This window comes from Ambystoma mexicanum, chromosome 11 (assembly GCF_040938575.1).
Source record: "Ambystoma mexicanum isolate Mex_15411 chromosome 11, UKY_AmexF1_1, whole genome shotgun sequence".
Classification (NCBI taxonomy): domain Eukaryota; kingdom Metazoa; phylum Chordata; class Amphibia; order Caudata; family Ambystomatidae; genus Ambystoma; species Ambystoma mexicanum.
Window position 1 is genome coordinate 930,905,913 of NC_090934.1, and position 26,785 is coordinate 930,932,697.

The 26,785-nt window shown below is 42.1% G+C and overlaps 1 protein-coding gene across 1 annotated transcript in view; it reads right to left on the reverse strand.

Annotated features, from left to right (window-relative positions):
• The window catches only part of TMEM80 (transmembrane protein 80), a 140,386-nt gene that overhangs the window by 29,759 nt on the left and 83,842 nt on the right, over positions 1-26,785 (reverse strand). Inside the window, exons 3-4 of the mRNA XM_069624039.1 lie at positions 17,374-17,467; positions 16,569-16,661 (exon numbers count right to left, since the gene is read on the reverse strand). Of these exons, the coding sequence (XP_069480140.1) occupies positions 16,569-16,661; positions 17,374-17,467 (187 nt within the window). The remainder of the gene's footprint in view (positions 1-16,568; positions 16,662-17,373; positions 17,468-26,785) is intronic.

The following is a 26,785-nucleotide window of genomic DNA, read 5'->3' on the forward strand; positions in this document are numbered from 1 at the left end:
TGAGTTAGTGTAGTCATCTGTGAGACTTCTCCCCAATTTGGTATTCAAATCTCCCCCCAATCACCAACATATTTATTGGATTTGTTAAGGCTCTGGGAACTCTGTGATAGAGGCTGTGTAGAGAATAGTTTGTCAGGCTATTGCAACATGTCCTACCATCTCTGCAGTTCTGGTTAATGTGTATGAAAACCATGAACGAGTGAATTCCCTTCTGGGGACCTTGGCTCTAATCATAACACTGCATAGGAATTTTGACAAGTTGGCCTACTGGGAACTCTAAGATGCATTTGTATGGTCCCCCAAATTTCTACTTATATCTGTCTTAGTTGCCTCTGTATAAAATGTGATGTAATCATGGATTTATTGGATTGCCACCAACCAGCCTGATCTTCTCCAACATTAGGATTTTATAATATTTTAGGACGAAGATCACAGTTTTGTCTACAAGCCTACAGTCAGCCCCTCAATATTCCATGATAGTATAATTATGCAACCCTCTGAAGAATTGGGGAACATGGGTTTACCCACTGACGCGTGAGATAGTGGTCACAGAGTGGGTTCAGTAGGAACCTGGAAGTAGCATGCATGAGCAGTCTCTGTGGAATAGATTGGAAGCAGGGCGACGATAAACCACAAACATAATAAAATGCTAATAGACTAATACCCCATGCGGTAGATGCCCAAGCTTCTGCCTCCAAGATCTGGAATGCAATCATAGGATTTCTAAATCATAACAGTCAGCTTCTTCCCCACACTCCCACAATTTACCAGTCTTGCCATCAAGATATCACTGGGGTTCAGATGTCCCCTTCCACCTGGTATCAAGTCAATGTTCAGCTTTGTGTATTAAAGACTTGGAACTTTCTTATGAACAATCCAGGAGGGAGGTTCCCTTACCAAACGTAGGGTGGCTGCTTTTGGGGGCAAGTGGCGAGAGATGATCCTCAGCCACACCCCTAATCTCTGGATCAACCAGGGATAGAAGGTGGCCCTGTAGCCCATGACCAGATCATCCAGACGGCAGGAGTGGTGTGCTTGGCCATCTCCAATGGACCTTGAAAACATTGCGGGCGGATAGAATGCCATGCCCTTACGCGAATCATTGGTTCTGCAAAGGATACCAGCGGGTGACCTTTATCCTCACATCCGATTAGATGACAGGAGAAACACATATGTTCAGCAATGGATGGAATTGGGACTGAGGTAGCATGCTGTGCAGACAATGGTATACGAGTACTGCTCCTTGGTCTGTCTCTTGAGCAGAGAGATACATCATCATTAATGATGGGAGCAGTGGAGGAGAGCCCACAAGGCTTCATCCTTGGATAATGGCATTGTTGGTTGATGGCACAAATCTTGCTTGCCAGATCTTTAACAGAGGCAGTGAGGGAGGAATGGCTGTTATCACATGGCTCATCACCTCGAAAAGATGTTGCTAGGCCTTGTACACGAGAATCCAGTTAATGCTCGACTGATGCATCTGGAGCGTGCAACACATGTCGCTCCTCCCAAAGGTGAAGAACACATTCGGTATAAGAAGGTCTTAACAACTGCTGCAAGTTTATCATAACCAGACTTCCCTCTGTGAGAAAGTCCCAGACCACTTCCAACCATGTATCTTACACAGCCAGGACAGGGCTATAATATGCAAGGAGGCAAAGCTAGTGTATCCCCTTTGTCTGTGGAGGGATACTTGGACCACAAAATAGCAGGGCGGTCTTCTAAACCTCCACCCTATAATGGGGATTGTTTTTATTTTTTTTATTTTTTAGAAACAAAAAGAATTCCTCAAGAAAGTTTTGGGCTTATTTAACAACTGTAAATATATTGAGAATTGTGACTTCATCAAATTGCTGAACTGTCCCAAATTCTGACAATTTGAAAAATGAAAGCCCAATTTTATACAGTTCTGGTATAAGTACGGCTACAAATAATAAAACATGTGAGTGAAAACCTTTAGCAAAGTATGTTATTGAACTAAAATATTGCTCTCGATCATGCACTTGCCGGACCATGCATCAGTTTACCCACATTTATTAAGGTTTATTAGTCAAGAATGTTAGCACAAAGCATCAGACATAGTTGAGGAAATCTGTAATTTAAAGGAAAGCAAATTGTGCATGTTATCTATGCCTTGCATAAGTGAAGCCTAAGCATGGGCATAACTTGTGACCAGATATGTTATTCACCAAGATCAATGTCTGGGATAGATGTAACTTGCATATGATGTAAATTAGAAGTTCAAATAGCCATTTATTTATTTATTTATTTTGGCATGTGTAAAGCGCGTCTAACCCTGGGGCATCTGGGCATTGAAATGCTTAAGGAGGTGCGTCATAGTCACAAAGAAAACACACACAGTCCTGAAAATGTGAGCCAACATGTTTAATGCATGCAATGCCTAGGTTACCAATTAGGCAAGATAGAAAGTGAGACCTAAGAATTCTAGCATTTTGCATTACATTTTCTTTTGAGGGCAAAAGGTTTTGCCATTACTGTTATCACTTGATAAACAGATCCTGCCAATGGAACAGCAATTGGCGCATTGTATGACACTTACTGCACCTACATCACCTAGATGTAGATTAGTTTAGAACTGTGGACAAAGTATTTTAAAATGTTTCGGATTAGCCAGGTATGGTATGTTTGGACTTGCTGCATATTCTACATCATATGCATTGCCCTTTCCTTTCCCCTTTCTGACACAACCCTTGGAACATCCCACTTCGAAAATGTTGCAGTAAGTTCTGAATGCCTAAGACAATTCTGCCTCCTGGTACGACTAGATCTCTCAGCTGCCTTCAACACAGTAGATCATCAAGCTCTCGTCAATGTACAGCACAAGCACATCGATGTTAGAGAGAATGTCATTCACCTGCTACCTAGAAAACCACTGTCAGTTAGTCCAGATGGATACTTTCAGATCACAACCTCAGCCCGTCACCCGTGGAGTCCCACATGGATCATCTTCTGACTCATAATGTACAACCTTTTCATGGAGCATTTGTGAAACCACCTCATCAGCCACCGTCAGTCACCACTTCTTCAAAACACATACAGATGAGAAATCTCACGCAGCATGGTACCAACTTTCTCTCCCATAGAAGATCAAGCCCTGCCTATCAGACACCAGCTGATCCACTACATAGGCCCAAACTCACCTGGATGTAGAAAATGTCTCTCCTCTTATCGGCCTACCCACATCACCTTTGAAATGAGTTTTCATTGTCACTGCCCATCTCATCAAACCTCTCTGCAAATGTGACCAATAAACACCCGCACTCATCGTATTTCACTGAAAACTGCTACAAGCGTTCCCCGGCTTCACAACCAGCTGCATTATATTCAAAGCGGTCAGCATGCACACTCCTTCCTATCTTGCAGACAAAGTCACATCTCTGCTGACAGAACATCAATAGAAGCTAGGACATGTACAGATTAGAGCAGCAGAAATGCAAAAACAAAAGAACGAACCAGGAAACAAGCATTCTCCATCTATGCCATAAGGCTATGGAACCTCATGCCAATCAACATCAGACTGACTGCCAACCTCATGGAATTCAGAACATAAGAACATAAATCAAGGCCATCCTGCAAAAGTACCACCTTCTTCACGCTTCAAAAGGTTCACCCACCCACAAACAACTAAGTTCAATTTTTCTCCTGATGATCAACCTTTGTAGGCACCCCTACCCTGGTCCAACCCCAAACCCTCTCTTAGCACCGCTATATGTTCACAACTAACTGTAAATGTTTACTATTTCCTGCTACTGAAAAGGGTATGCTGGTAATAAATACTATGTTTTAAGAATGTTCCTCCCTCCGTGTAAGCACCTAATGTATGCCTGTAACCGCTACCAATTTATGGCGCTCCCTTGCTAGGTTTGCACTAAATACCCAAATAAAAATAAATACATAACCATAGATGTAATGTTCTACAATCTACAGACATTATTTATTTTATTTGAATTTTTTATTTGGTGCTGTCCCTGGTCAGAGGGTCTCGGCGCGCCTTACATGGGTCAAAGTTGGAAAAGGTGGGAGTTGAAAAAAGAAGTTACAAAATGTTTTCAGGGAAGGATAGGACAATTAGGATAGACAAGTGATAGCAGTGGAGGAGGGCAGCGTTATGAGTGAGGAAATTGGTATATTTTGCGGCCCTTTCTGACAGCGTTGATGGAGGATGCAATGTATATGTGAAGAGAAAGGTCGTTCAATGCCCGGTGTGTCCGGTGGCTAAATGCTTGTTTTTGTGTGCATGTGAGTTTGCAGAGTGGAATGTGTAGAAGTTGTTGGCTGGTGTGTCTGGTGTTTGGGTGGGTGATGGGGTTGAGATTGTCATGAAGGTAAGGCGGAGGTTTGAGGTGGATGGCTTTCAATACAATGCAGAGTCCTTTGAAGGCAATTCTGTAGGGTATGGGGAGCCGGTTGAGTTGAGCAAGAGCCGGGGTAATGTTTGGGTAGGTAGTGGATGAGTCTGGCTGCTGGATTTTGTAACGCTTGCAGGGGAGCAAGGGTATTGTTGGTGAGTCAAGTGAGGAGAGCATTTTTAATAGTCCAGCTTAGAGAGAAGCAGTCCTTGGACTGCGGTGTGGAAGTCGGCAGGGGGAAGACTATGTCTGATTTTGCATAGGAGGTGTAGTTGTAGACTCCATGTTTTGGTGACAGTGGGTATGTGAAGGAAAGGTGGGGGTTGATGGAGAAGCCAAAGGATTTGACATGTGTGGATTGTCTGTGGCGAGTTCATGGATCCAGGGGGCAAGGTTGGGTTTGTGCCTTGTGGGGCAGATGGGGAGATATTCTGTTATCGAAGGGTTGAGTTTGAGGAAGTGGGTGGCCATCCACTTGATGGTGGAGAGACAGGTTTTGAGGGCATGAAGTTAAGAAAAGGATGGAATATGTAAGTGCCATCTGCATATTTGTGGAAATGTAGGTTATGCTTGCTATAGGTCTGTCCAAGGGATTCAACATATAGGTTGAAGAGGAGTTGAGATGAGCCTTGCAGGAGCCCATACTTGACAGCAATGGGGTGTGATTGATAAGGGGGCAGGGTGAAAAAGTGTGTCCTGTCAGTGAGAAAGGAGGTGAATCAGTAGAGACATCCTATCCTGTGGGATAGGATGTCTAGGAAAATGGTGTGGCCAATGGTGTCAAAGGCTGCAGAAGGGTTGAGGGGTACATGTAGTGCTGTGTGCCCTTTGTCTGTGAAGCTTTGGAGGTAATCAAGGATGTGAAGAGTAGTGGTCTCAGTGCTGTGTCGAGTTCAAAAGCCAGATTGGAAGGGGTTGAGTAGATTGTTTCTGGTGATGCGTTGTTGCAGTTGGGTAGCTACAGATTAAACACTTAAAAAGTAACAAACATAACTTGTTTAAGGAATCATGTGCAACATATGCCTGCATAAATGATGCCTCTTTAACAGATATAATGTCTCACAGGAGGGATAGAGCCCCTACAATGGTAGGAAGTGGGGACTGCGAGGAATTCGACCATCCACACAGTGAGTGTGCGCTCGTCTGGGCTTTTTTTAAATTTTAAATTTTAGATCAAGCTCTGGAAAATGTGTGGGGCTAATCTGCACACATTTTCCTATGCTTACCGCATGACATGCACATAGACGCATGTACTCTGGGTGGACACAGCCTACAGGCACTGTCCCCCCTGTCATATTTAGTTGGAATATGACAGCCAAGAGGAGATCAAGACATCTCAGCAGGGGGAGGTACCCAGCGCTGTGTAGCGGTGAAATATTCTGTTCCTGTACCATGTGTTCGGTAATGAGCTTCCTGATCCCGAGATATTTGCAGCGGCTACCCAATCAAGGGTCAAAAAGATCGCCAGAATGAACACTCTCAGAGCCCTAGGTCCTGGAGTGCTTCCAGGGGGTGTCCAGTCATTCATTCGAAAACAAAAGGATCGAATGCAATACATTCGAGTCAAAAGGACCGAAAAAAAAGAAGACCAAATGCCTTTTTTTTTAATGTATTTTTTTGGGGGGTTTTGGTATAGGTAAAAATTAATGGTTTTTGGCCTAAAAACAGGGATTTGGGGGGCCCACCCCCCAAAAAATAAAAAAAACAAATAAATAATAATTTTTTTAAAAAATGGGTCTTTTTTTCTGGCCTTTTGATTGACTCGAATGTATTGCATTTAGATCCTTTGTATTCGATCCTTTCACCCATAACCCTTCCAGAGGTCTTGTTGGAGAGGGGCCAGTAGCCACTGAGGACTACTTTGGTAGCAGGGGACTCAGTGACTAAATCAAAATGTTACAAGTGTGCTCAAATAATTTGTCTACTGTTAAAAAATGAAAAAATAAGACCCATAAAAAATAATCAAAATAATTTGGGATTTGTTAGACTGGCAGGAACCCCAACCCTTGTGTGTTTTTCTAGTCACATACACACCTACAAAAAGCAGTGCAAATCTGGTCCATGGCACCCTTATACAGTAAACATACTGTAAACAGGTTGTTCCACTTTGATGAATGATTTTCAAGAGGTTCTTACATGTTCATATACCTCTCTATATTGTCGCTTTGTTTTGGTCAAAGAAAAATTGTTATCCTTGTGCTTAAGCAGGATTTCACATTTGCGTTTGTCAATGTACTCTAGGACTTGAACAGCTTAAGATGTATTGTCAGCATTCATTCAGATCGGATTCTATGGCAGTACATTATTATCTATAAAAACCAACAATCCAGAACAAGTTTAAAAGCATGTGACACTACAGTTTTGTAGTTTATGAGAAAACAGGCACACTTTCGCCAAGCTACAGTCCTACTATGTTTGCTTTGAGTGGTCGAGGATGATTTGAGAACTATAGTTCTGCCAACTTATAGATCACTCTATAATTCTTCTTCTTTTATTTATGAAGCATCTTCAGGTCACGCGTATGTACAAAAGATTTGCATCGACATATATACTGAAGGACAAACACACTGCAGTTTTTGGGTAGACATTTTAGAAGGAGAAATAAATGCAGCTCCACGTTTGATTACTGGACCATTCTATAATTAGTTCAGATATTAAATTAATCGAAATTTAAATTCATGGAACATGAATACGGCAGTTAGATATTAGGTTTGGGATTCATAAAGAGTAAACCTTGCTGGGAACCATCTATAGGTTGTACCACTTAAGGGCCCTCCAAGAAGGGTACAGGTAAGGTGTAGGGTAGCAGAGGCTTCTAAGATGAATAGGAGGACAGGGGGAGGGTGGACCTCTGGAGTAGGAAGAGAGAAGTAAGGTTGTGTGGAGCGATCCGCGATTGAGAAGATGTCCTTTCAAGAGTATGGACTTCCAGACCTTCCTCAAGTGTAGGATGGAGGAGGCAAATCTGATCTGTGTTAATAACCTGTTCCAGAGACAAAGCGCATTAGCAGGAACTTGTCTAATACCTAGTTTTTCCCACTCTGAAGTGACCAGTCCGACAGTTTCTGGTTTATCAGAGTGGACTTGCTTCTGGACATGGTGGGTTTCTCAGCCAAGTAGAAAGGTATTTTCGTTGTGCGTAATTTGTTGGTGATGGAGGTGGTCCTAGAAATGCTGCATGAATACATGTAGTTGAATTTTCATAGGCCTTTAATGAGGCATGCAGCAGTGTAATGGACAGCTTTCAGAGGGGACAAGTGGCACCTAGGATAGGAGAGTAAAGCCTTGCCACTGTCTACGTGAGAGATGACTAGACCTTGGATAACTGTTGTGAAACATAGGGCGGAGGTGAAGGGCTGAACTTCACAGTACCATGCTCATTGGGTCTTCTTGGTGATGTGGGATTTGAATGAAAGGTTGCAGTTGATGATTAAGCCATTAGAATTTGCAATGGGTGATAAAGTAGTTGAGGCTTGAATCTGTGGTTGTTCATTTCCACCAGCCAATCCTGGACATGATTTCTGAGGGTTTCCCAGGAAAATGAATCATGCATTTTCCAGGTTGAGCATCTAGGAGGCGCTCGTCACTCAGGTATGGTTGAGGAACACATATGCATTTTCTTTAGCATAAAGACATTATTGACAGGCTGTAACTACTTATTTTATTTCCAAACGGGCGTGGGATCGCCTGAATTTAGGGTAATTAGAGATTCTTTGAAAGTAGCCTTATGGTGTAGAAAAATAGTTATAGGTGCTAGAAAAGAGAGCTGGAGATTCAGAAATGAATCACTCAAGGTTTACCATGGAAATGATGCAAGTTTGAGTGGCCATAAACCATTAAGCACAGAAAAACTGGGTTTACACTGGACAGACAACTTGCAGAATTTTTTTTAAAGAGGCTGTTGGTAATCGCTTCAACCGTATTGCTTTTCTGAAATCAAAAGTAACCTGACATGGTGAATTGGGAAATTTGGGGGGCTTTGATGTCCAAAATTGGCTCTCCTTTAAAGTTCCCTATGTTATAGAAGGTGTGTAAGAGCGAGCACAATCCAATAAATAATTTGTGGTGGCATGGTAGGCAGGGAGGCGGGACAAAAGGAAACAAGACCAGGTTCCACTTACTGTATAAGAGCACCATGGGCCCAATTAATAAAACTTTTTCTAGCTGTATGTGTGGCATATGTGTAAAGAGTAATAATGTATGCAGGCATAGGTTACACATAATTAAATACAATATTCATAGAACCACGGATCATCTTTAAAAACAAAAGGCAGAATATGTACTCGCATTTTACCGCCTAGCACCACCAAACAATATGCTGTACACGGTTTAAGGAGCACAATTTGCAGCGACCATCGAAAACATTTACTCGTTTTTCCATGATTCCCTGTTATTGTATCAACTTCAGAAAGGCAGATGGAATTTTAGTGAATGCTAACAAGAATTATGATACAAACTTCATCAGAACTTGTCCCTCAACACAACTAATTAGCCAGGATTCACGGTTTGAAATCAAAATAAACAGTTACGTAATCTGTGTTTTAAAACATTACTGCATAAAGTACATCGGCAGAAGGCTTTCTGAAAAGAAAAGTTAATACTCAAGAGTCTCAATTTCCAAACTGTTCCCCTGAGATCAGAGAAAAGGATTTTTCAAATAGGAGTATTGTCAAATTTGTTTGGACAGGGAATGGATATTGCAGCCGCAGAATAAAGCGGATGCGTCATGTGGCGAATCAACAAAACACAACACTTTACTCATTTTAGAATGGGAACAGTAACTTCCCATGGGTCTTAGGGGTTTCTTTGCAAAGTAAAGGGTTATTCTGTTGCACAATCTAAATAAAACATGTAACAAAAAAAGAGCTAACGTATAATAGGTTGGGGGCATTGTGGTAAGGATAGTGGTCCCTCTTTGGTTCTCTGTCTAACCTCACAGTCTTGTTCCGGGTTTGTAGCATCTCATAAGTTACTTGACACAATGAAGTCTCAAGGTTATAGGGTACACCACACTCCTAAGAGTATATTGCCCAGATCACTCTTCTTGAGCGTTTCAAGGATATGTTGCCCAGTTCATTATGGTCAACAGGCTATGGGGTATAGTGCCCAGCTCACTATGCTTTTATGTGTTACAGCATCCTACACATTGCAACAGTCTGCATCTCTGGGGGAAAAGCACCTTGCTAGCCCTGCCACCACCTCCTCTGGGATTTATCACCTGCCCCCTATGTACTGGATATAGTACTCAGCTCGCTCATGAACCTAGCGTCAGATAGTCCCACCATCTGGTCTCTCTTAACTGCCCGTCTCGTTGGGTCTCACATCTTCAGGTCTCTTGGTTTGCTCAGTGCTCCCAGTCTTTTCAACCTCACAGAAATCTTATGTCACTCATTTAGCTTAGGCCTCTAGGGTCACTCTGCACTCTGGGGTGACTGCACTCTCTCAGATGCCGTGGCTTCCCAGCTCCCCTGGGGCTGCCATGCTCTTAGCCATTCAGCTACTCTGGACCACTTGGTTTTCTCTATCAGCTCCTCCAAGCTAGCACTGCTGCAATCACGATCATTCCTGCACTTTGAGTTCCTTATGCTTTGGTGTTCTCACATGCCTCCAATAGGACCTGATAATTGGCTCTTCTCTGTTGAGAAATATACTCTTTCTGATTGGAGTTTCAATGTAATGGAGTGATCTACTTCCCCTGTATGTCCAGCATCCTGCACAATATGACACACCCCCCTTCCTTCACACAAACAACTCTTCCTGGTTTATTACAATTTGGCATAGTCACCCAGATATCTTGGTCTGCAGTAGCTTCTCCCAAGTCATGATGTTGTCTTCGTCGTTTAAATATCTGTACCTTCTGACAAGGAAACTCCACTCAAAGCTCCTCTAGTTTCTCCATTCATCCCCTCAACTTTCCTTCCACTACTTCCTTCACCATCTGTTTTCAGCACCATCACGCTTTCTTTGTTCCACACTCTACCATCCTTCGTTCTCACAGCATGCTTGAACACTTCCACAACTAATTGGTTTGGACTACTGACATCCATCCTCCCTTAGTAAAACTGGTAATTTGATCCCAACCCAACATCCCACCAAAGGGACATTGGCTTTCTTAAAATGTCTATTGACTTGCCAAGACTTGTTGCTTAGTTGCCTCTTCCTGATGTTGCCCTTCACAGCATCAGGCTCCACCTCCATACCACTCACATCTCCCATCCAACCAGGAAATAATTTGGTGTTGGCCTTCCTCCCTCTGCTGAGCTCAAAAGGAGACACACCAGTTGTACGGTGGGGTGTGAACCTATGCGCTACAATCTTGCTCCTCATAACCTCCTTCCAATTGCTACCATTGGACCACGCCCACCTAATTCCTTAAACACTCTATTGTACCTCTCTACAATGCCATTCGTTTGGGGATGACATATGGCACTGGTTTTGTGAGCAATGGACCTTTCTTTAAGGAACTTTTCCATTTCCCATGACTTGAATTGCGAATCATCATCAGTCAATATTTCTTCTGGGCAACCCTTGCGACTACACAACTCTTCCAGATAATCACTTTCTTTGTTGTTACATGCAGGGTCATTGTCAGCTCTGCCCATCTAGTCAATACATCAATAACCACTATACAATAGGTCTGACATCCCCCTGAAGTTCTGTGTGAGTGCCGGTGAATCCCCGTCGCCACTTGAAGAATCCACTGACAAGCGTTTGGGACCGCAAGTATGTTTTATTATATTTATATATCAAACCAAGTATAGGGCATAAAGGGGCTAAAAATGTCATCTTTCTGTCTTCTCCAACCTCTGCCAATCATCCTTCTCCTGCTCTCGCGCTCCCTCCGTTCCATCCTCAAATCCTCTTCCAGCTCCAGCATTCTGCACAATACTACACAGCGAGTTCCTTGAACCGTTTATGTTTAGTTTAGTTTATTATTTGTATAGCGCCACCTGGCCCTGGGGCATCCATGCGCTTGAATTGAATACAGCATGTCAAAATACAACAACATGGTCCACAGATGGACAATACATAGAGTTAGAACAATGTCAGGCAGATTCAGGTAATATGCAAGGTATGGCAAGCATGAGTCATATGAAGTAATGCAAACTTTACATTGTTGCAGGTAGTGGGTATAGTAGCAGTGTGGTGTTCAGATTTCTGGGCTTCTTTGGTCAGTAACCAGGATTTGGTGCTGTGTCTGAATCGGTTAAAGGAAGGTTCAGATCTAATGTCCAATGGTAGTGAGTTCCAGAGTTTACTGGCGAGCACGGGGAAGCTTGAGCCGCCTGCTTTTTGGAGCTTGTGTCTGGGGATAGTTAAACAGTCTGTTTGGGCTGATCTGGTTGGGCTTGGTGGGTTGTGTTGTGATAAATTGTCAGATAGGTATCTGGGTGCTTGGTCGGATAGACACTTGTGTGAGCGAGAGTGTTTTATGTTCAATTCTCTGAGGTATGGATAGCCACTGGCAGGATTGTCTGGTGTCAAAGATATGTTTGTTTGGGTATGTTCAGGGCTGCTCGCAGGGCGTTATTTTGGATAATTTGCAGCTTGTTAATGTTTTTTTGGCTGGTACCCAGGTATAATGCATTGCAGTAATCTACTTTGGAGAGAACTAGCGCTCTGGCTAGTGTAGTGCAATTGGAGGGTGAGAGGTATGGTCTGCTGGCATTGATGAGCTTACAGGTGTAAGTAGTGGCGGATGAGATGGCGTTGATCTGTCTCGTCAGTGTGAGGGATGAGTCAAGGTAGATACCAAGGGTTTTGACGCTGTTGGAGACAGAGATGTTGTTTCCGTCAATAATGAATGATTGATGTGCTTTGGTGTTCACATGTTTCCAATATGACCTGGTAATGGCTATTCCCTGTTGAGAAATATACTCTTTCTGATTGGATTTTCCATTTAATGTAGTGATCTAGGTCATCTGTATGTCCAGCATGCAGCACCAAGGCGGAATTCCAAACACATTAAGTGGCTCTGCCTCCGACTGCGGTCAAGTCGCTCATCTTTCCTGATGTGCTCTCTTGACATCGAGATCATGGCAGTGAATGATTGGGATGCCCATCTCTTCCGTCTGTGGGACGTCAAGGACTATGGCGAGGGAGGAGTCTGTAGAGCATCTGGAGGCGGAATCTCCTTACTATGGGGGAAGAAGACTTTAGGGAAATCGATAGAGTTCCTTCTTTAGGTATCTCACAGCATTGTTTCGCGTTCCTTGGAATGCCATATTTGCAGGTCCAAGCCCTCCTTGGCTCTTGACATGAGGTCAGGATGCACACTTTAAAAAGGAAAGAGGATTGGCACTGCCCGATTTTGAAAATGACTACCTTCCAAAGTATTAATACAGACTAAAGTTGAACAAAGGACATCACATTGTTGTTTTTCTTTTAATATTTTTTTTTTTAAATCAAGGCCAGACTCCTAAGCAACACACCCTTTTATGTAATAACTCAAACTTGAATAGAATGTGTTTATAGACTAGTCTATACCATGGAAATCTATTGGTATAAAAGGTGATATAGTTTTGAAAGTGGCAGTAAAACCAAGATGAGTCATCTAGTAAAATGATGAGATCCAGTCTTTCACGGAAATGCAAGCTGAATTCTGGTTCCCTCATAAAGCTAAATTTTATCGGACTTCTGCAAATGTGAATCTTTAATGGAGTGATTAAATGAGGAAACAGGGTGCTATTTAGAACTGTCAGATGGTTAGAAAGATGATATGTTTCAAAGGCATGAACTGTTGAGTGTGGTAGATGAAAATTGACAATCTTACAGTTGCCAACCGAGAAGAGTAAAATGTTATTATTCATAGTGGTGCGATTATACTCTCTCAAATATACTAATACATTACTCAGATGCAGATTATAGTTGTTCAGGTGTAACATATAGCAGTGGCAACTTGAAACAGTTTTTGCTTATAACTAAAGATTCCGATTTTTTGGTGGTCATATTTTGATTACGATCTATAGTTTATCTTAATATGTTGTGGTGCTTGAAAAGTCTTGGGTACTGGTTTTAACTAAGAAAGAACAGCACTATGGAAAAGGGCAATCTTTAAGAGTTAATTGGTATTACGATGGTTGATTATTGATTTATGTAAAACATTTGAAATCCTTACTATAGATGAGCTGAGAAAGAAAGCTAGATGCGTTAGGTTCCTAGAAATGTGGGTTATTAGTTCGGTGTAATCAAATCAATGAACTGTTTTTAATGTTAAATATTTGATTATGTGTATACGACAGCACAATAAATATCAACCATACATAAAGAGCATGCAAGATTAACATTTACATATTTCATAAACCGTATAAGAGATGGTTAGCTCCAATTTCCTTTTGAAAGTATTTTATGTTGCAGACATTTATAAAGCGCACATATACACATGCGGAACACCACAGGATAGAGTGTGGGACTGGGGAGAAACAGAGGGAGAGAAAGTGACTGACCACGTCCCGACAGAAAGGAAGCAAACCAGACCAGGACGGTTTCCAAGAGCCCTGCACTAGCCAGGTGGGACAGCAAGATGGGGTTGTCAACCGTTTCAAATGCCGATGACAGTCTGAGAAGTATCAGCACACAAACTCCACCTTCATCTGCCAGCATAGTCAGGTTGTCTACTGCCGACGCTAGACACTCTCCGTTCCCAGTCCTGGACGGAACCCGGCCTGGAAGGGAATCAAGGCCATTTGCATGTTCAAGATAGGAAGAAAGAAGGGCGGGACACAGAGATTCCAATACTTTCATAAAGAAAGGAAGGAGTCAGATAGGGTGGTAGATAGTTAAAACCGTGTGGTTAAGCAGAGGTTTCTTTAAAAGGGGAAGAACAATGGCTTGTTTGAACTCTGCAGGGATAATTCATTGCTGAAAAGAGTGATTGACAGCAAAAGTCACCGTAAGTGATAACTCTGGGGAGAATTTCCTGCAGCACTGCCAAGTGTATGGGATCAGAAGGGGCTGCCGATTTCAATTGAGAGATTACTTTCAGCACATCCTCCATTGAAAAGATTGGGAATTCCGACCAGGAATGGGAACACTCTCAATGATCATTTTTCTTTAAAGCAAGATGCTCTCTTTAAAGGACATGGTTTAAACTGAAATTTCGTGCAGCATTAGACTTGAGAGAAAGGTGTTTCCAGTTCAGAGGCCAAAGACCTTAAAAGATGGAAACTACGCATGATGTTTTAATGCAATGAGCCCAAGATACCACAGCAGAACAATGCATCTCAGTCATCAGCCAGTGGTTTAACCACTCAATCTTCTGAAAACTTGACTTCAACAGATCGGAAATAGAAAGTTCTACTGCGGTTATATTGACAGGCTTCTAATCTTTCAGTTTTGGCTAACAGTATACCTTGGCACTATGGATTGCATCCAAAAATTAATATTGCCCCAGACATCAAGATCTATGTTCAGTTTCTTTCATTCATAAGATTCCAAAAACAAGAGCCCTCACAGTGAGAGATGCCCCCTGTTCCTAAAATGAGGGAAGTGATAAGAGGATCCTCCAAATGAATAGGTGAATGTGTCTGAGAACTATTGATTCTCAGTGCGATGGCCATTGCCACAGAAGTTCTTGATGTTGACAAAATACCATTCTCTGCACACAAGTCCTACTGGCTCCTATAGCCCTTTGGAACTTTGGGTTTTGCACAGAGCATGGTGATGACCTCCCTATTGGCACTAAACAAGTCAGAGATTAGTTAGCTGGCGGTGCAGGGACCACACCAAGGGTCTCCAATCCTAATAGGGGAGGTTGTGTAAGACAAAGGCTACAACATAGACACAATGAAGGATAATACCAGTCATCATTGATTCCTAAAGACAATCAAAACGTTGTGGAAAACAATGCAAAGTACACAAACAGTATAACACAAAAGAACAGTATTGGAGAAAAATGTATCAACGATTGATGAATCGTATATTAGCCAACTTTTCATACACACAATCCCCATTAAGAACCACCTGACCCCTGTCTTTCAGAGTAAGGTCTTAAGTCCTGGGTATGTTTGTTCAACTAGCTGGTAATTAAATTTGAAATTACAAAACTCAGTAGTTAAATTAGGCCACAGGTACTTAGTGAGAGATACAGAATACAATAGAATTGGAATCTCTGAAGAGCAATTTATAGACCTTACTTGATTTTAACATATTGCATGTATGAATGAAGAAGTAATAACGTTAGTTTTGTTCCTTTCCCCCAAATCCCTGCTCGAATATGCGTATATGACATACTATGCTATAGAAGAGCTGTATGAAAGAAAGGGGTCAGGTGGTTCTTAATATAGATTAAGTGTGTATGAAAAATTGGCTAATATAAGATTCATCAATAGTGGATATATTGTTCTCCAATACCCTTCTTTTGTGTTATAGTCTCTAACTTTAACGGTTGGAAAGTAACGAGGACCTGTGGTCCGATCACAGAAGCCCTTGGTGTGTTAAGTACACAAACAGTCCAACTTTTATTAACAAAACATCCTAAAACAATTGTTCAGACTGCTCTCGCTGCTTATGTTTTTTTCATTATTACCTCAGACTTTCCCACAACCATTATTTTGTGCCCGGATATAAAGGGGCACTTTTTAAAATAGATTATTTTTGGTTGCATACAAATGTGAAGTGTACTATTATGTAAAAGATGATATTAAAATCAAGAGATTGCCAATGGGCACATTGATCAAGGGCAGCTGCATATAGGGTTGTGGCAAAATCTGATGCACTAACAAAACAAAACAGGCAAGAGCAGTCTAAACGATTGTATTAGCATCTGTTTTTGTTAGAGACTGAGTTGTTTGTGAAACTTGCATGGTTTTCCACAATGTTTTAATTGCATATAGAGATCAATGAAATCACAAATTATTTAAAGACTTTTTTCGTTTTTAACAACAGCACATAAGAGAAACAAAAGTGATAGTATTCACCACAAGGCTGCTTATCATGATCAAGAGAAACCATGCAGTAAACATGGCCCGTGTTATTTATTAGAAGCACTAAGTGACAAAAATGTGTCAAAATAACAAATTATTTAAAGAGCAAGTTTTGTTTGTACAAAAAATGTATCTGTACTGTTGTATAAATTATTATTTAAGGCAAGTGATAGGTAAAGTCATAGTCACACAACACATAACTGTCTGTAGGTAAGAAACGTTTTCGAATGACAAAGCAAATCTTAAAAGTCATCCAATCCACAGCTGTACTCACCCAGGTATAATCGGATGGCCTCAAGAATTGCCATGATGAAGAGCAAGGCAAGGTCAAGCGCCAAGTTCCCATTGGGATAAGTAAAAGTTTGACCTGAAAACGAAAACGGCAATGATTTAAAAAAAAAATTGAAAAAAAAAAAAAAAAGAGGGTGTGTTCACACCAGAGATTTTGGTCATCAAAACCTCTAGGAAATTCACAGTGTCGTATGATGCACATCATCCATATCCAGTTTGGTGGGGCTTCTAACCAGAGGTTCTTCCCATTACTTTTACCAATTTGATGAAACTTGACAAAAAAATGTGTCAATCAGCAATACAATGATTTCTTTTAATAGGACACTTTCAGAAGCACGATCATGCCCATTTCGCATAATATTGGATATGGTTTACTTTTCTACACAAAGAGCTGAAACCTCACTTTTAAACATCATGAAGGAAACTCTGAACGGCTAAAGAGCATGCCTGGAAATCAGTTCCACCAAGACAGTCTATGCTGTCCTCGATGTTACAGGTATCCCTGAGGTTTCATTCAATGACTGCATGTCCACCCTTCTGGTGTATTTGTTAAATTGAATCACTGTGCGTTTCCATCTAAACCACCCATCGAAGCGTTTCTCTTCTGGAGAAGCGGCCATCTTGCGAGAATAACAACAAAGCAGCTAAGCAGATATCCACATGAAGATATAGGAACTAATCCAAAGACATGACCTTAGAAACACATCCCCCCGCTACAAACCGTATTCTGACAGAACAGTGAACATTTTACACCCAAACCCATTTAGAAATAAAGCAAAATAACTTACATTTGTAAATAATCATCAAAAGCGTGGCTAGGAAATAAAAAACATAATAAACGGCATTGGAATACAAGAGTATCTGTAAAGGAATGGATGAGAGCTGGAGTGGACTTTGTAAAGGAAAACCAATAGCTTGACAGCACATATTAGCAAAGTTCATATAAGTATATTATTATATGTACACACAGAAATGTCTTGTCAGTGATGCTGCACTGAGGAAACCACTCTACGAGACATTTTACAACAAGCTTTGTAATGAAGGCGGCCATGTGATGGTGAACTGCAGGTCCATTGTTATTTCTCCACTCTCCTGCTTTGTAGACAGAACAATGGATACGATAGAAGCAATAGCCAAGTGTCAATAAATTGTTCAGAGTTCAGCCAGGTAAATAAGAGAATTCTTTTTAACATCAGATTTTCAAAAGATGTGTAGTTGATTCACCAGAATGTCAGCTGCACCCGCGCTGTGAGGAAGTTCTTAAAGGGAAGTTATGATTGCTGCGAGGGAAAGAAAACCCCAGAAATTCGGCAGTTATGGTTTCCACGAACCATAAATCAGCTACACACTGCACTGCTTATATCACCACTAATGACATAACAAACGATGTCTTTCATGACCAATGGCAACACTCGCTTTAATAAACATTTTCAGGGCAGTCTAAGAGATCATACGTAGCCAGCCAATATTAACTTGACAATCATTAAATGTGCAAGAATTTATGGCTTTTGGAGTGTATATAGATATACCAGAAAGCACAAATGTGGGCGTGGCAAATGTGTCGATTCACTAGGTGTTGTCACTTTTCCCCAGGGGGAGCCCTTTCCCAATGAGGCTAGGGAGGTGCGGACGCTACCCAATATTGCCCCTTGGGGTGGTTCAATGTGGGAGGACCTCATGGGGAGTGACTCCCACTCTGGGGAGAAGGACGACCACTTGGGGTGCAGCCTAACAATGTCACACCCCAACATTGGCTAGCCCACCATTCCAAACCACTTCGTTGAAAGTAGACCAATGTATTACTGTAGTACATGGGATATATCAATATTCAAAAGGGCACCTGGTGGATGCCTTGCTCTGCCCAGGTGGGTAGCATCATATATAGAACAAAAATGAGCAAGGTCATGTGAATCTCACTGCTAAAGGAAGAACGAACAAACTCCTGAATTCATTGCACATTGACGTGGTGGACACAGAATCGTACATATACATTTCTGACCAATTTAACAGGAACATTCTTGTTTCAGATACACTTGATTTACTAAAACATAAGATACCTCAACATTTATACATTTTCATGGTATAGTACCCAATTTACATGGAACAAATGTTGAATATTTGTGAAACACAATTCGATTGCTTCTACATCCTCTATGGAATGCTTGGGAAGGAAACTAGAGACCTTAGTGATTAACAGTGTAATTGTGTGAAAATCAATGTAGGGTTGAACGCAATTAGTTTCCTTCCCAAGGATTCCACTGACCACCAGAGATGGGTTGGGGATCCTGGAAATATTGAACCAAGCATCTGAGAGGAACCTCCTCATCACAGTGGCAGCAATAAGCCCACTGACCACCAGAGACATGTCGGACACCCTATCAATATCGAATTAAGCATCTAAGGAGAACTTCCTCATTGTAGTGGCAGCAATAAGCCCAGTGACCACCAGAGATGTGGGGGACCCTAGTGGTATTGAATCAAGAATTCGAGGAGAACCTCCTCGCAACAGTGGCAGTCATAAGCCCAATGACCTAACAGAAGCAGGTTTCTTCACTACAGTGGCAGGCATAGGACCAGTGACTGACCCAAGTTGGAAGACAGAGTACCACAGAAAAGTGTTTCCTCACCAGAGTGGCAGTCCTAAAGCCACTTACCAAAAATCCAACCAGGAGTATAAAGAACGCATCCAAGGAGTATCACCTCTTTGCAGTGGTACTCCAAAGAACACTTACTGACTCTCAAGGGAACTGTTCATAGGGCATATGTCTTACCAATAAGACATTGGGAAAGGAGGCCGGACCAAGGAAGACTTTGGGGGGCCTAGAGAAAAAAGCTGGCTGGAGCTCCAAGAGTTACTGAGACAGCAAAAACCAGGAGATGGGAGGCATTCTCCTGGACGTTTACCTTACCGGATACTAGGAGAAGGGAGGCATTTTCCTGGACGTTTACCTTACCGGATACTAGGAGAAGGGAGGCATTCTCTTGGTGGAAGAACTTTATGTTATTTAGAACTTCTTAGCTTTAAATTAGCTTTAAATGTAAGGATAGAAGCATGGTTTTGTACAAAGATGGATTATCATTTAACGGACAGTCTGACAATTCCTAATTTTCATAGGTTGAGGCAGGGAAAACCCTCAGAGACGGGGATGTTAGGTTTTGTGGTTTTAAAATAAAAGTCTATAACCAAAACATGCCATCTCCTTCTCCTACTTCTTCCTCGACATCCTTACAGAGAGTACAATGTAAAAAGGGAATGGGGGCTATCTCAGAAACTGGTTACCAGCACAATCCACATTTACAATAGACATATGTCAAGCACAACAACCAGTCTCCAAATTCCATGCAACAAGCTTTGGTTTTTCAAAACAGTCCTTAGGGATTACCCATGTAGCAAATTTCAATTGTACAATAGACATGCCATGCCTGTTTTTTAAAGGACTATAATAAAATGTGACAAATGGCAACATCAAATCACCTGACCCAGTTAAAATCCACTATCAATAGTGTTAATATTGAAAGTATAAAATAAACAAATAGATCCTGGTCACCAAACAGAACTACCAAGAGACTTTGCAATATATGTATTGTTTGTTCAGTGTTCCTTTTTTTTCCCAGTGTCTCAGATTAGTGATGTCATATGTGGTATCATCTGCAACATCATGGATGACATTTGTGATATCATCAGTAATGAGATAATTTGTGAGGTCAGTGTAATTGGCGGCAGTAGGAGCAGTGAAGCACAGCGGTCGAGTTACGGTTCTCTTGAGGGACCATAACCGGTGAATTTTTGGAATTTGATTTCATACGCTGCAACCAAAGCGACACTTACACAAAAGGTCTTTCACTGATATTTCATAGGTTTGTATTAGGGCAACTGGACCATAATGTCCCCTAAACCAAATTCTCATTAAAATACAATTAACATTTTTAATAATGTACAATATCAAAGCTATAGTATCTCTTCAGCCATGCCTCAGGCCCAGCTAAACCACCCAAAGTAGTCACTGAGACTGGCTTTTGGCTAGGCCGAGTGGCCAATTACAGCCATTTAAGGTCGGTGGATGATGCCGACCAGTGGCCACTTTGCATAGGGGATACTTTACCTGCTATCCCAGGCTGCAGGCACTTTACTTCCCCTACACCCCCCATCTCCATTGCAGGTTTAATGCTCAATGGCTATAGCTGTGCACAATTTCTTCAGAGCATTTCCTTCAGCCATGACCCACACCACACCATGCCAACCAAAGTGGTCAATGGGCCTGCCTTGTCGCCAGGTTCAATGGCCAATTTACCCTATTGCAGGTCCATAGGCCAATGCCCCAGGACCCACTAAACCATGCAAAGTAGCCACTGAGCCCGCCTGCCTGCGACCATGCCCAATGGCCACTGTGCTTTGGGTATGGCTTTTGGCCATGCCCTAGACACTGCAAAGAGAAGTGGCCACATAAACCCACTGTGAGTCCACTGGACACTTTGCACGGGATATGGCCTTTGGCCACATATACACACAATCAATTCACAAAACACACACTCCCGTACTGCTATGCGTTAAACTGTAGGGCTAACTACTGAATCACTCTTTCTATTGACCCTGGTCAATAAACACAGTAATGATCTCAGCCAGAAAATGCAAGTACACAAAACATATAGCTTCTCTAGGCTTTGAAAAAAGTCAGAAATTGGTTCAATGTAATCCACTATGGTTTGATTTTTGCCATTTATCTTCTTGTATTTATCCTTTCATTTTTTATGCATACATGCTCTTAACAGGTAATTGATTCATGAAATATACAAAGATATAACAAGATATGTGCATGCTTATTCATAGGCATATTGCATGCAACACAAACTAAATTGGACAGAGTAGCTAGTTGATGTAGAACAAAGCAGTGGGATTCAGAGAAGGGACAAGGGTGGGGACCTCTCGTTACAAGGTAAGCCTTGAGGCACTCTGTCTTACCACAGGCCCCTTGCTGTTTGGCCGTGCACAATTTACTTTGCAGTTTTTATTGTTGTCCGTCCTTATGAGCTACAGATAGTCCTCTTTTTAGGGGCTGGGTGGGTGAGGACAATTAAATACCAAAACAGCAAATTCCCACAAGCCAGCTTCCTATCCTTTTCACTAAGAGCGAGTCTTCACAGATACCAATGCATCAGGTCATGATAAGCCCCTACTCAAAAGAAGGGCGAATAACCATGTAGTTTATCAAAAAATATACATATTTTAATTTTTATCAACAACACATTGTACTCAACATTATTGTGCTAAAAACAATTATACAACAACACCATTTAGAATTAATTCCTCTGTTTGTATATGACTTGTCTATCTGGACTAGGAATTCATATACCAAAACCCTTTCTGTAGCCCACTAGGGGGTCTGTGTGTTAACCCTCAATGATATTATTTATGCCCTTCCTAATTTACATGGGCAAGGAGAGTGTGCCAACACTGTATTCATGTGTTTCTAGGACCAGCATAAATCTAAATTGCTACAGAAATATATACATGGAATCATCCCCAATACATATTTTGCTGGTTCCGTCTTCAGGGCACTTGTATTTTTCAGTGTATCACGTGTAACATTACGTGCTACCAGCCACAGTTCCAATAATTCTAAAAAAACAAAAAATAAAAACATATAAACATTCTAAAAAACATGGTAATATAACTTAAAACATGACATTTCATACATTGGATCTGTATGAACTTCATCTCTATTTTCTAATACCAGTGAAAGGATATATTACATAATGGTATCTTTGTACACCACTCACATTTCATTTCTTTAACATGCGGTCTCTTTATATTTCGCATATCTTAGTCTTTCTCTGAGTGTTTTCATATATATAACTTATAGCCAATGTGATTGTTATATCAACATTTCCCAAAATTTACATCCTTTCCTCAACCATTGTTATTAAATGTTCTCAACACAGGGTAACTCGTGATACAAACTTCATCAAAGTTTACCTAGACATGGCTTCATTCGCCAAAATGTTGGGCGGTCTGTACGCTACATCCGCCCTCAGCAAGAGGCATTCCTCTCTGTGTCACCAAAATGACTGTTCTTGCTGTCTGACTTCAGCCTTCAGCCGTGTAATTCTAAGAAAAAAGAAATACATTTCCCTAAGCTTAATCACTATTACATAATGAGATTTGGACACTGCATAATATCTTTCAGCCGGCTTACCGGTTTGGGAGTTTTCAAGGTTTATCTTGGTGTAACTGCCTACGCACGGGAGACTCCACTTCCCCACTGAATTCTCACTCTACATGTGCCGGTAGTTCTAATGCCTACTGGATCAAAAGGGGGAAAATGATGCAGAGACATATGATCGTCCGGGTCTTAAAACTACCAAGCTTCTCTTTCATTGTTCTTACCTTGTGTGGGAAACACGTCCTCGCAGTATTCTGTCCGTCAGTGGCTTCACGTCAATCGTCTCCAGTGCTATGCGACTAAGACTCCATACTCGAGTTTAAATGGTATACAGCATCACGTCACGTGTGACGCGCGCGTACGTGTGCGTGCAAGGTCACCTGATTTACGGCTCTCCGCCATTTTGGAACGGGGAGCAAACCATGCCACTTGTATATCGACATCCGGACAACCCCGTGAAGGGGGCCAACCCGATGTCAAAAAAGCCCAAATCTGGTAGTGTTTACTGAATACCTAAATAAAGTCATATTGGCACATAATGCCAAAAGAATTGAAGGGGTTTTAATGGCGAGATAACATCATAACCCAATCAACCAAAGTTGCTGTTGGCAATAGTGTATGGGCCAAATTGGCGGCCCATACACTATTGCTTATATTAGGTGCCCGAAAAAATCATTATGTAGGCACATATAGCCACTGACTAAAAACCAGGCGGTCGCAGCACATGGAGCATTACTTTGACACGGACCAATACAAATGCCCATAATCGAACTTCTACGTTTTTTTGTGTCGTACAGAAATAGGCATCTCTTCTCCTCCATATGTCACATTGGCTATGAGCCTGTTATTTTTTAGAATGAATGAACAGAGCCCACTCAATGGAAATATTCAAACCAGTCTTGACCGTATCTAGTGAATAAATCCATTTCTGTTCGGTCTGCCTAAGTTTGAGATCTCCATCTCCCCCTCTCGGTTGCGGAAGAATCACTTCGATAATGAACCAATGTATATCGTCCGCATTATGGTGAGCACCTTTAAAATGTGTCACCAAAGGTTTTTCAGGAACCTGATTTTTTACACAGGACCTGTGTTCACAGATCCTCTGTCGTATCGGCCTCCTAGTTTTCCTGATATACAAAAGACCACATGGGCACCTTATTCCATATACCACCCATTTCGAGTTGCAGTTGGTGAAATTTCTAAGTTCCCACTTTCTACCTTTGAGATCTACGTATTTCATATTAGATGTAAATTTACATACTGAACAGTTACCGCAGGCATAATGGCTCACTACTGGTGGTAATTGCCATAATGTCGATTGTGTCATCATCCCAGTCTCCTTAGATGTTTTGTAGGTATGGACCAACTTATCTCTCAGATTTGGCATTCTACGGAACGCAAATCGAGGCTTGTTGATGGTGAAACCCTCAGTATTGATGATATTCCAATGCTTCAGTATACATCTGCGTAAATCATTACTAATGGGGGAATATGTGGAAAGACATGTTATCTTATTTTCTGCAACTCGTACTTGTGGGACCAGACAATCCTGTCTTTGGATATTCTTCGCTCTTTTCATTGACCTGCGTACAATGAACAAAGGGTAACCTCTCGCGTGAAGTCTGGCTGATAGGTCTTTATATTGGTATCGAAGTCTTCTCTACGGGTACAGTTTCTTAGAATCCGAAGAAACTGGCCGAACGGTAGATTCTGTCGTCAGGACTGGGGATGGAAACTCTCAAATTATAGTAAAGTGTTCTTATCTGTGATTTTTCTAAACAGGGTAGTACCGAACTTGTTGTTTGTATCTTTAAAGATCTCAAGATCTAAAAACAGGATCTTATTCATATCTGAACTCATAGTGAACTTAATGCACTGTTCCTGTGTATTAACCCAGCTGAGGAAAGATCCAAGCTCTCGAGAAGTGCCCACCCACAGCATAAACACATCCTCGATGTAATGGACCCACAGTTTCATAAGATGTTTAAAAGGATTATTCAGTGAGTAAACTGAATGTATCTCAAAATCGTCCATAAAGAGGTTCGCTAAATCAGGTGCAAAGGATGAGCCCATACTTGTCCCATGTTGTTGTAGATAGAAAGTGTTCTGTTCGAGGAAAAAGTTATTAGTGAGGGCCAATCTAATGCATTCTAAAATGAATGCTGATGGAACTGTTTTGTCAGTAGCACCCATCTACCCACTCAAGATGGCTGCTGGTTTCTCCATGTTGTCTCTTCAGCCTGATCTTGCCCCCCGATGATTGGTTACCTCTTCTTCAACTTCCAATAGGATGGACCGGGAGGCGGCGCTTTGTTCAAAGGCCCATTTCTAAGGCCCCTGTCCGCTACATGACACTCTCTGGGTCTGCCAGCTCACTAAGCTATGTAACTGGACTACCAAGACTTCTCTTGTTTCACCTTCTTTGGGTTAGTCCCCTCTTTCTGCCTACCCTTTCTTTTTTAATTTCCCTTAACTCTCTCATCTACCTGTTCCAACTGGTCGCACTGTATGCTCCTTGATGCTCGCTTTACAGCACTCACCTCTAACCCATACCTCTTTTCTTTCACCTATGGTGCCTTAGCATATGCCTTTGTAATTCAAATTTGGTTGTCTTTTTCATGCTACTTTAGCACCCTATTGTAACCTGCTAGCCCATTGACTGTTCCATACTGGTGCTCTTGGATACTCCTCCCACTGCCTCCTCTCTCTACCCACCCATGGCGCTTTCTATTGTAACGCTCACCTGGTATCCACGGGGACGTCACTCAGCCTGTTCTGACCTCTTACGACCTCGAACCCTTCCCTGGAGTCTACTCGACTGGAGACTGGGCCTGAAACACAGGATTGGTAGAGTTTAACTCCCTATTGTCTCTGTGTGCTTGAACCCCTTCTTCCCCGGGGTCCAACCCTTCCCTTTGATTCACAGCTCTCCTTGTTTTCTTGGAAAGTGTGCTCTCCGTCCTGCTTTCAGCACAGGGGCGCGTTGATTGATGTGGGCTCATTGCTGCCTAGTTACTTCACTGTCAAGAGTCCGACAGGTAAGTATAATGACACTTTTGAACAGTTCTCTAACTTCGTTCCTTTCCTTCCTTCGATGATGGCCAGCGTCCAGGGATGGCGACGTGCTGCTGAGATGAGTAGCGCTGAAGGGGGGTGAGAGCGCGATGCGCAATGTGACCCTTTCGTATTTGTATTGAACTGAGTTCTTTTTCTGTGTCTTTTAGGTGCTGCGACATTTTCAGCGTGGATGCCGGTTATGAAGAAGAAATGCGGTTAGTAAGCACGGTATGCAGCGCCTCTAGGTGTTTCCACGCTAACCTGGATTGTCTTTTCTCTCTTGCAGATGGATGAGAAGTTCTGGAGACAGAGTTCCCCCAGAGCGGCCTGGATTCAGGTAAGCATTTGAAGCTCGTACAGTCTTTAAAAAATAAGCAAAGATTTGCTGAATGCTTACTAATGCCTTTTTTCTGTTCTTTTCCCTTTTCCTTAGGAAGCGGCGTGCCGGGATGGGAATGACACCGCCGAAGATGCCCGCAGAACTGAAGGAGCGATGAATGATGGGCAGAAGCACCGGAAGGTAAGACTGTTCCTAACGGTGTTCTTGTTCTTGCAGGAGCCGAGCGGAGAAGAAAGATGCAAGCCTAATGGAGACCAATCCGAACACGTTGAGTGTCACGCTGCAGGTGCAGAAAACGCAAAGTATGCTCCTCAATAGTCTCTGGGTATCCCAGGTGTCTCTGGACTGAACCACACCCAAAAGACTAGACTGCACATGCAGTTCTGGGAACCGAAATATGTGGGGGCATCCATCTTGTCCCCATCAATGCACTACAAGTCCAATCCCCAATGTTATCCTATGGGAGTGAGTGAGTCTGGTGCCACAAGCGCCAAGTCTGTCTCCAAGTGGGTCTTTGGAGGGATGGAGAGGCCCTTGAGGGCCATGTAGGTGACTGTGGCCTGGCTCCAGCCTGACATCTTGGAGGGCTGGGGACATGAGGGGCAGAAATCATGACATCGGTTTCTCCTATCTATTCCAACT